The sequence below is a fragment of the Ciconia boyciana genome, chromosome 19, assembly GCF_034638445.1.
Source record: "Ciconia boyciana chromosome 19, ASM3463844v1, whole genome shotgun sequence".
NCBI lineage: Eukaryota > Metazoa > Chordata > Aves > Ciconiiformes > Ciconiidae > Ciconia > Ciconia boyciana.
This window is the reverse complement of record NC_132952.1, coordinates 2594885-2604698: the sequence shown is the minus strand read 5'-3', so window position 1 is coordinate 2604698 and position 9814 is coordinate 2594885. Positions and strand designations below refer to the sequence as shown.

At 69.5% G+C, this 9814-nt stretch overlaps 2 protein-coding genes across 2 annotated transcripts; both read left to right on the top strand.

The window, feature by feature from the left end:
- Window positions 1-179: 179 nt before the first annotated feature.
- EFHD2 (EF-hand domain family member D2) lies at window positions 180-5485 on the top strand. Its single transcript, XM_072884210.1, has 4 exons — window positions 180-385; window positions 3763-3910; window positions 4062-4196; window positions 4361-5485. Exons 1-4 carry the CDS (start codon window positions 186-188, stop codon window positions 4493-4495), a joined length of 618 nt encoding a protein of 205 aa, XP_072740311.1. The 5' UTR covers window positions 180-185; the 3' UTR covers window positions 4496-5485.
- Window positions 5486-6263: 778 nt separating this feature from the next.
- CTRC (chymotrypsin C) lies at window positions 6264-7903 on the top strand. Its single transcript, XM_072883994.1, has 8 exons — window positions 6264-6303; window positions 6416-6507; window positions 6585-6682; window positions 6766-6891; window positions 6998-7134; window positions 7220-7365; window positions 7590-7739; window positions 7855-7903. Exons 1-8 carry the CDS (start codon window positions 6264-6266, stop codon window positions 7870-7872), a joined length of 807 nt encoding a protein of 268 aa, XP_072740095.1. The 3' UTR covers window positions 7873-7903.
- Window positions 7904-9814: the final 1911 nt, after the last annotated feature.

Sequence of the window (9814 nt, the reverse complement as noted above, 5' to 3'; positions counted from 1 at the left end):
GCGCCAGCCGGTGAGGGCCCCCCCCGCCCAGGCGGCGGGGGAGGCCGGGGAGACGGTGAGGGGCGGAGGCAGGGCGGCGGGGCCGGGGGCTCGGCTCGGCCCAGCCGGGGGCTGCAGCCCGGCCCCCGGGGCCGTCCCCGCCGGCGGGGCGGGGCGGGGCGGGGCGGCGCGGCCATCCGGGCACCATGGCGGCGGCGGCGGCGGCGGAGGAGCTGGCGGGGCGGCGGGGCCGGGGGCCGGAGCCGGGGCCGGGGCCGGGCAGCCCGGCGGGGCGGGCGGGGGGCGAGGGCTCGCCCGGGGGGGGTCGCCGCGTCTTCAGCCCCGCCGGGGAGTTCCGCGAGTTCTCCCGGCGACAGCTCCGCGACATGGAGCGGCTCTTCCGACAGTGAGTGCCGACGGGGGCGGGGGGACGGGGACGGGGACCCCCCGGGGGGCATGAGAGATGGTAGGAGAGATGCCCCTGCCCCCCCCGCCCCGCGCTTGCAGCAGGGACCCCTCCGGCTCCTTGCAGGGGGGACCCCCGGCTCCTTGCAGCAGGGACCCCCCCATTCCTTGCAGGGGGGACCCCCGGCTCCTTGCAGGAGGGACCCCCAGGCGCTGGCGGCTGCTTGCAGGAGGGACCCCCCCCATTCCTTGCAGGAGGGACCCCTGGCACCCTGCAGCAGGGACCCCCCATTCCTTGCAGGGGGGACCCCCGGCTCCTTGCAGCAGGGACCCCCCCATTCCTTGCAGGAGGGACCCCCAGGCGCTGGCGGCTGCTTGGAGGAGGGACCCCTGGCTCCTTGCAGGAGGCTTCCCCCCAGCTCTTTGCAGGAGGGGTGGCTGGGACACCCCCCACTCCTTGCAGGAGGGATCCCAGGGGCTTCCCCCCTCTCCAGCACCTCGCAGGAGGGATGCCAGGGACGCCTTCCCCCTAGCTCCTTGCAGGAGAGACCCCTGCACACCCCCAAATCCTTGCAGAAGGATTTGTCCTGCCCCGTCCCCTGTGTCCTGGGAGGAGGGAGCCTGGCGCCTTGTGCCGAGGCTGGGGAAGGGGGGCTGGAGCATACCGCAAGGGACCCCTGCGTACCCTCTGCCGCAGTGCCGAGGGGCCCCCGCTTCTCTGCCAGCTGTGCAGCCCCCAGGGCTGCGGCGGCAAGGCCAGCGTGGGCGGGCAGCGTGGCCCCAGCATCCCTGGCCGTGCTGCCTGCCATCGTGCACGGTGGAGCGTGAGTCCCCGAGTTTGGCCCCCGGCCCTGGGGAGGGGTGGCGGGAGGCTGGCAGCGAGGGTCGAGCCCTGGAAATTTCCAGGGCGAGACAGAAACGGGGGTGGCTGCGACCACGGTCACGGCAGGATGCACGTGAGTAGCCGGGGGCGAGCGGGACGGCCCGGAGCATCCCCGGAGAGCCAGCAGCGTGTTGGGCGCTTTGTGCAGGCAGCGTGCAGGCAGCAGCACGGCTCCGGGGAGCGTGGAGACGGCGCAGGCGAAGGCACGGCTGTGGTGCGCTGCTGCCCCTCGCCCCGGCCGGCCCCGGGGTGGGAATCTGCGTCAACGTGCTGCGTGGTCTTGCTTGGGTACGGCCAAGTGCTGGAGAAAGCGAAAGGGGATGGAGGCAGTGAGCCCTGAAGCACAAGGCCGGGGGGCTGTTTGGGGTGCAGGCAGGCCCTCCCGGCGTCCCTGGCAGCGCGAGGAGCCCCCTCGTTCCCCACTTCTTCCCGGAGGGCTGTCGCCCCATCACGTGGCCACGGCAGCGAGACGCGCAGGTTGCTGCTAGCAGTCTCTTGGACTGCAGCCGAAGGGAGCCCGCGGGGTGGGGGGACCGTGCTTGGGGTCCCTGGGGGAGGAAGCACAGCCGGAGCGGCCGCTCCTGGTGCCGGCGGTGATGGGCGGCCGTGGGTGCGGGCGCTCCGGCCATGGCGCAGCTGGCGGTGCGGGGGAGAAGTGGTGTGTGGTGGGAGTCTGGCCGGCGCTGCGCAGACGAGGGAGCCGGGCGTGCGAAGCAGACGGGTTTGCTCTGACACCTGCAGCGTCTCGCTGCAGCGAAAGGAGCAGCGCCGGGGCTGCGTGCCTTCCGGCGGGGGGGCTCCCAAGGAAAGGATGCTGTCAAGCCCAGCCCTGCCACGCTGCCCTTGCCGCCGCTGCTGTCCTCGTGATGCGGCGATCTGGCTGTACGGGGTAAAGCAACGGGTGGAAGGGTTTTGCTCTCTACAGGGGAGATGTTGCCCTTTGGGAGCTTCCCCAGGAGAAGGAGAGGGATGCCTGCATCCCTGAAAATCAGAGGGGGGGTGAGAGCGAGGAAGCGCCCCGCAGTTGGGGGATGGCTTACACAGGATGAGGCGGCAGGGCCACACTGGGTGCGATGCTGTGAGAGGGGTCTCGGAGACAGAAAGCGCGTGGGGTCTGCTCCCCCAGCCTGCCTCCTGGGGTTATGATGGCGGTGGCAGCGGCAGGCAGAGGTGAGCGGGGCTGGTGTGGGGCCAGCCCCGTTTCAGGGTCCCCAGCAGCGTGAGAGAGCAGGAAGGCGCGCCGCTTGCGACACGGACGGAGCAGACCACAGCAGAGAAGGTACAAATGAGTCATGGACCCGCAGCGTGGCGAGCGTGGTGCTCTGCGTGGCTGCTGCAGTGCCTGCAGGCACAGAAAAGGCAAGACAAAAAAAAAAAAAAAAAACCACAAAAAAAAAGCCCGGTCTCGATGCTTGCAGCCGAGTAGCTGCTCGCCCACTTCTGCATTGCCCTGGGACGTGCTGCAGGGCCTTCCGCTTGCGCCTGCGGTCGTGCCCAGGAATGGCGCCGGGCGAGGTGACAGCAGCGAGCCTTGCAGAGGCACCGCGGGGAGAGCAGCCACCCACGCCCTGGACCGTAGGAAGCGTGGATCCACGCTGGCTCCCCAGCGAGAGCCCGCTGTGCCGTGCCGAAAGGCCCCGGGGCGGAGGGCAGCGTGCCGCCGGGCCAGCAGGCAGGGCGAGCTGCCGGCTCTGTGCCAAGCTGTGGGGCAGTTGGTGGGGGGGCAGATGGGACGGCGGTGTGGTCGCAGGCGGGGGTCTGAGGTCCCTGCCGGCACCTTGTAAGCAGGCTCGGTAAATGGACACACACCCGGATCTCTCGGGCAAGCCCAGGCCAGGGCTGGAGTGCGGGCGCCGAGGGGTTCCGGGCAGGCAGGAGCGGTCACCTGGAGGTGTCGCAGGGCGGAGGAGGCGGCTGCCCCAGACGGGCTCATGGGCCCCACAGTGAAATGGGCAGGGGCTGCCGGGAGCACCTGCACGGTGCCAAAGCCCTGGGAGCCGGGCAAGCTGCTGACTCCGCTAAGAGGAAGGTGGGTCGTGACCACGGGGCGACGGGAGCAGCGGCGCCTGGTGGCCTTGGCACCCTGGTGGCCTTGGCACGCTGATGGCCTGTTATCCCTCGAAGCAGCCAAGGGGAGCGTGTGCCCAGGCTCCCGGCTCAGGGAGCCAGCAGCAGGTTTGGCAGCATCCCGGGGGTTCCTCCTGCCAAGTGCCTTGCGGAAGCAGAAATGATCCTGCGTGATGCTCCAGGGGGCTGTTAGAGGTTCCCCAGCAGCTTCCCGTGGTCTGGCAAGCTGCCCGAGACCATTGGTGGCCGGGTCCTTGCTGTTCCCACCTCGCTCCCCTGGCTGCGCCTGCCGCCTCGCTCGCCAGCCAGCGTGGGCACCGGGAGTTGGGCGCACGCAGAGGTGCCGGCGCCGGGGGAGCCGGTGCGGGGGGGCTGCATGAGCTCGGTGCCCCGTGGCAATTTGACAGGACCGTGCCTCCATCCCGCAGGTACGATGCAGGGAAAGATGGCTTCATTGACCTGATGGAGCTGAAGCTGATGATGGAGAAGCTGGGGGCACCACAGACGCACCTGGGCCTGAAGAACATGATCAAGGAAGTGGACGAGGACTTGGACAGCAAGCTCAGCTTTCGGGAGGTGAGGGGCTGGGTGGTCTCCATGCTGGCAGGGAGGTGTCCCCGGCCGCTGCTTGGCTCAGTGCTGGGCTGGGGTGGTGGTAAGAAGGTGGGAGGGTGTTGTGGTGGCTTTGAGGGCTCGAGGGAGCTGATGCCAACATCTCCTCTCGCAGTTCCTGCTGATTTTCCGCAAGGCAGCAGCTGGCGAGCTGCAGGAGGACAGCGGGCTGCACGCCCTGGCCCGGCTCTCCGAGATCGACGTCTCCACGGAGGGGGTGAAAGGCGCCAAGAGCTTCTTCGAGGCCAAGGTGAGGCAGGTGCCGGGGCACGAGAGGTCCTGACGCAGGGCGGTGATGCACGAGGGCAGTTAGGTGCCGGGACGACGGGTGGGCGGGAGGTGGAGATGTCAGGGTGGGCGGCAGGGCTTGGTGGGGGTCTCGGGGGAGCCAGCCAGACGTGCCGCTGTCCGCAGGTGCAAGCCATCCATGATGCGAGCCGCTTCGAGGAGGAGATCAAGGCAGAGCAGGAGGAGAAGAAGAAGCAGGCGGAGGAGCTGAAGCAGAGGAAGGCGGCGTTCAAGGAGCTGCAGTCGACCTTCAAGCAGTGATGGGGCGCGGGACCGGGCAGGACTGGTCTGCGGTGCCCAGGCCGGGAATGCTGTGCGTGCCATGTGCCGACCGTGCCGGGAGCGAGGCCCGAGCCGCGTGCCGCCCGCGACTCCCCGAAGGCCGGGCTGCCGGCGGGCTCCTGGCCTGGGCTCGGCACGGCGCCCGCCTTGCTGGCAGAGCCCGGTTGGCCCCGGCTCCCCCCCCCCCGCTTGCTGTGTGTGGTGTCTGTAGGTGTTGTTCGTGCCCCCCTGCGTCCCCAGCGTGCCCCCCCCACCGAGCTGCTCCTTCCCCGAGGGGCAGCGCCGCGGGCAGCAGCACCCTGTCCCCTGCCCACAGCCGTGCCGCGGGTCGCTGCTGCCGCCGAGTCCCAGGGGAGCCGTGCCGGGACGCCTGTCCTGCGGGGAGCGCCTGTCCCTGGGCTGTCGTGTTTTGTGCGTGCACCGTGAGGTTTGCAGGACGGGGGCTTGCCCGGGCGGCCGCGGCGAGTGTCGCGGCGGCTGCGCCAGCTCGGTGCACGGCTGCACGTGGCTGCCTCGCTGCTGCACGCCACGCCGCCTGTGCCGAAAGCCGGGCGTGCCGCGGGTGAGCGTGGCGAGGGCCGGGTGCCGGCGGAGGGGCTGTGTGTGTGTGCATGTGCATGCCCAGGGTCCGTGTGTGCGGTGCTCGGGGGTGGGAGCCCACCCCGCTGGCGTGCAGTCCCCGAGGGGCTGAGCGACGCTGCACCCGTCTGCCTGCGTCTCTCTCAATTTTGGTAAAGGACTTACGGAAAGGCAGCCACTGGCTTCGGAGCTGTATTATGGGCGTTTGTGTTGTATTCAGCCCAGGAGGGCGGCGAGTGTCGCAGCCATGAGCGGTTCCCGTCAGTCGATTGAAGTTCCCGTGTTCGTGGGTGGCTGTAAAGAGGCACGTCTGTCCCGCAGCGTCCCCCGTGCAGCGGTACCGGGGGGGTGTGTTACGTGTTTTTTATTTTAATCCCAAATAAATATTATATTTCGTAAGTGCGCTTGGGTACCTGTGCAGGGGGCCGAGGTGCAGCCGTGGTGTGGTCACATCTGCGGCGGGGGCTCAGGTGGGGGGAAGGCGCCGGCCGGTGAGCAGGGTCTGGCCATGGGCACCCGGTCACCGCTGCTGGAGCCGGACCCCCCTGGGTGGGTGGTGGCAAACAGGGATTGAGCTGTGGCAGCACCGGGACATCAGCGTGGGAAGCAACGGGGGCCTGATCCAGGCGTGTGGAGTGGTGTTATCAAAGGTCTTCAGCATCCCCGCTGGCATCTGCCCGTGTCCCCAGGGGCTGCCCCCCCGGCCCCGCTCTGCGGCACCATGGGCACCCGTGGGGTTTTGGGCAGCCTTGGCCGCACGGAGCATGAGATAAGGGGGCCTTGGCCCTGTGGCTGCGGTGGGCTGGGGGGGCCACGTCTCCTGGGGCAGCTGGTGCTCGAGGTTGGGGTGCCGTTGGGCTGCCCGGCACCCCACGGAGAGCGGCGCGGCTGAGGGGGCTGCCTGCCAGCCGTCCCCCGAGAGGGAGCCTTCCTGTCCCCAAGTTGGGGCCCTGCATCCCTGCCGTGGCGTGGTGCCGGTGCTCGCTGGGCAGATGTGGCCGTTCCCAGGTGGGACGGGTGAAGGCGATAAGATGGGGCGGGGGGGCCCCCGGCGTGGGACAGTCACCACATGTTGGTGGCAGGAGGAGCAACACCAAGGTCCCCGGTGGCAGTGGGTGCTATAAGAGGGCCGAGCGGCCCCGCCGTGGTACCTTGGGACCGCACAACCATGCTGGGGGCTGTGTGTCTCGCTGTGCTGCTGGGCTACGGTGGGTGCGGGCGGCGGGGACGGGGCAGGGGGGACGGGACCCCAGTGCCCGCCGTGGCCCCAGGCACAGGGGCGCAGTGGTCGCTGAGGTCCCTTTGCCGGGTGTCGTGCAGCCTACGGATGCGGTCAGCCGGCCGTGCCGCCGCTGCTGGGCACCCGGGTGGTGGGCGGTGAAGACGCCCAGGCCCACAGCTGGCCGTGGCAGGTAAGGGGGTGCAGGGACGGGGAGGGGGAGGAGGATGGGGACATCCCCGCGCTGATGCCGTGCCCCTGCCTTCGCAGATCTCGCTGCAGTACACCCGCTCCGGGGCTTGGCACCACACATGCGGCGGGACCCTCATTGCCCCCAACTGGGTGCTGACGGCCGCCCACTGCATCAGGTGGGTGCTGGGGTGCCAGGGGGGTCCGCAGCAGGGGACAAGACGTTTGTGGAGACTGACACCCCCCTCTCTCCCCCCGGCAGCTCTAGCCTGACGTACCGCGTGGTGCTGGGCAAGCAGATCCTGTCGGAGGAGAACGAGCCGGGCTCGGTGGCCGTGGACGTGGAGAAGATCATTGTGCACGAGAAGTGGAACTCCTTCTTCATCGTGTAGGGCACGGGACGCGTCGGGGGCGGGCAGGGGGCGTCACGGCTCGGGGTCCCCTGTCCCCACGGTTCGGGGTCCCCCGTCCCCACGGCTCTGCTCTGCCCACAGCAACGACATCGCCCTGATCAAGCTGGCGCAGGTGGTGGAGGAGAGCGAGAGCATCCAGCCCGCCTGCCTGCCGCCCGCCGGCCAGGTCCTGGCGAACAACTACCCCTGCTACATCACCGGCTGGGGACGCCTCTGGAGTAAGCGGGGGGTCCCTGGGGAGGAGGCCAGGGGGAGAGGGAGGGGGTTGCAGGTGCGGGGTGCGAGGTGCGGCTGTCGTTGCAGCGGGCGGGCCCCTGGCCGACGTTCTGCAGCAGGCGCTGCTGCCCGTGGTGGACTACAAGATCTGCTCCCGGAAAGACTGGTGGGGCAGCAATGTGCGCACCACCATGGTGTGCGCCGGCGGCGACGGCGTCGTCTCCGGCTGCAACGTGAGTGCCGGCGCTTCGCGGCGGGGGGTGTCCCCAGCCAGAGGTGGGGGGTGCTGGGAGGGGTGGGTTGGCAGGGGTGCCCGAGCGGCGCGGGGCTGCGGACCCTGCGGGAAGGGCAGGAGGAGAGAGGATGGAGCCACGGTGGTGGGTGGCCAGGGGGGAGGTGGGGGTGTGTCGGTGGGGTGCCCAGGGAGCGGGTACCGAGGGTCTGTCTGTCTGGGCAGGGCGATTCGGGCGGCCCCCTGAACTGCCAGAGCAATGGACGCTGGGAGGTGGACGGCATCGTCAGCTTTGGTTCCGGGCTGGGCTGCAACACGGCCAAGAAGCCGACGGTCTTCACGCGGGTGTCTGCCTACATCGACTGGATCAACGAGGTGGGTGCCCCTTTGTCTCCCCCCATGGAGGGGCCGACCACGCTGTCCCTGTGCTTCCCCAGACGAGGCTCTCACGTGCTCCCCCCCGCCCCCCCCGGTGTCTTCTTGTTGGCAGAAAATGAGCACGAACTGAGGCGGCGGCGTGTGGTGCAACGAGTCTCGAGCGTGATAAAGGCAAAAGTGCTGTGCTGGCCTCGTGTGTCCCGCTGGTTATTTGGGGAGGCACGTGGCGGAGCCGGGGGCGGGCACCCGGGGTTGTCTGTGGCAATGCCGGGGTTTGGCCCGTGTGCTCGTGGGGGTCCCCCGAGCTGTGCGGCGGGGCTGGCCAGGGTCCCGGGGAAGGCGGAGTGGGCAGCCATCCCGCAAGGTGCCCCTGGTTGTGGGGAGGGAGCCTGCGGTGCCGAGGGGTCGAGGCTTGGCCGGTGTGTAGGGGGGAGAGGGGCTGGGGTCTGGCTGGCTGGTCCTGGGGGGCTCTACGGGACTTGGTAGATCCCAGGACGCTTGAGGGGACTTAGCTGGCCCAGGGATATCTCAGAGGACCTCGCTGTCCCTGGGCTACTTGAGGAAAGGTGATTTTTAATGGGGGTCCTGAGGGAACGGGGTTGGTCCTGGGGGGCTTGAGGGGGGCTGATTGGTTCTGGGGGGCTCAAGGGAGCCCGGTTGGAGCCGGGGCCCATGGGAGCTGCATGGCATGGCCGGCTCTGGCTCCAGGTGTCGTGACGTGGCCCAGAGGCTGAGCGTCTTACCGTGGGTCTCCTTCCACGGTGGCCAGAGAAATGAGGCGGGGGGTCCAGCGAGGTGGTGTGTGTGTCCTGGCTGTTGGGGGAGCCGGGGCTGCCACAGGGAGGATGTGCGGTTTGCCAGGGAAAGAGGTGGCTGTGTCGATGGGAGCAAGCGTAAAGAGGCTGCCCGGGACACGCAGACGGGTGCCGCACCGTGAGCCGCTGAGCAGAGCTGCCCACCGCGACGGAGCCTTGGGGGAGCGGGGGTGATGCTGCGCCGCCGTTGTCTCATCGCAGCTGCTGGAGCCCAGCGGGGAGCCCTGTGGCGGGAGGAGGACGATGACGAGCAGAGATTGACAGCGGCACCTCGAGCTCGGCGGGGGATGCGATGGACGGTGCCCAGCTTAGGATTCGTGCTGCCACCGGCCCGGCGAGCAACGCCACTGCCCGCGCCAGAGCCGTGGCGGGCATCGAGTGCGCAGGGGAGAGCGGTGGGGCCGTGCAGGCCACTTGCCAGGGCCACGGCTCGGCTGGGGCAGGGTTGTGCGTCCCTCCAGGGACCGGGCAGCACTTGCCAGCCCGGCCAGCGGGACAGTGGGCAAAGCAGGGGCGCGGGGTGGGAATTGTTTGAAGGGCCTGGAAACGTTCGGCTGAGTTCTGTGGCAAAGGGATTGTACCCGCGAGCTGGTGGGGTAATAAACGCCTGCCCGCAGGACGCGTGGAGAGGGAGGCCCTGTGTGCAGTGCCTGCGCGTGAAGCGGGCCTGGGGCTGGGTGGTCAGGGCTCGCGTGGGACGGCCGGTGGCGGCGTGCTGGGGTCTGTGCTGCCTGGGGTGGGAAGGTACGGGCTGCGTTAGTGAACTTGAGCAACGTGGGGTGCCACCCGTCCTCTGTGGCACGTTCTACCGTGTACCGCCACACGTCCCACGCGTACAGCGTGTACCGCACGTTCCACACGTACCGCGTGTGCCGCAGAATGTGGCAAGCCTTGGCGCGGGGCAGCGGTACCCAGCGGGCCGTGTCCCACGCAGCCGGCGATGGTCGGGATGGAGCGGGCCCGCAGCCGGTGCTGCCACCCGCAGCGGTGTGCATTCCCCAGTAAAAGATGTACTCCCCCCAAGGAGGTGGTGGTGGTCCCTGTGTGAGACTGGGCCGGTGCCGGCACGCTGCGGTGGCGACAGTGCGGTCTGCGACACCGCGCCTGCCCCATGGGGCTTTGCGGCAAGACCCCGCGGCGGTGGGCGGCTGTAACGGGCTGGCAGTGTGTGGCCCTGAGGTGGGTGCGTGACCGCGGGGCGTCTGTTGCGGAAGGAGCGAGAGTGCACTTCACTCGTAAGAGAGAAGCAAAAATACA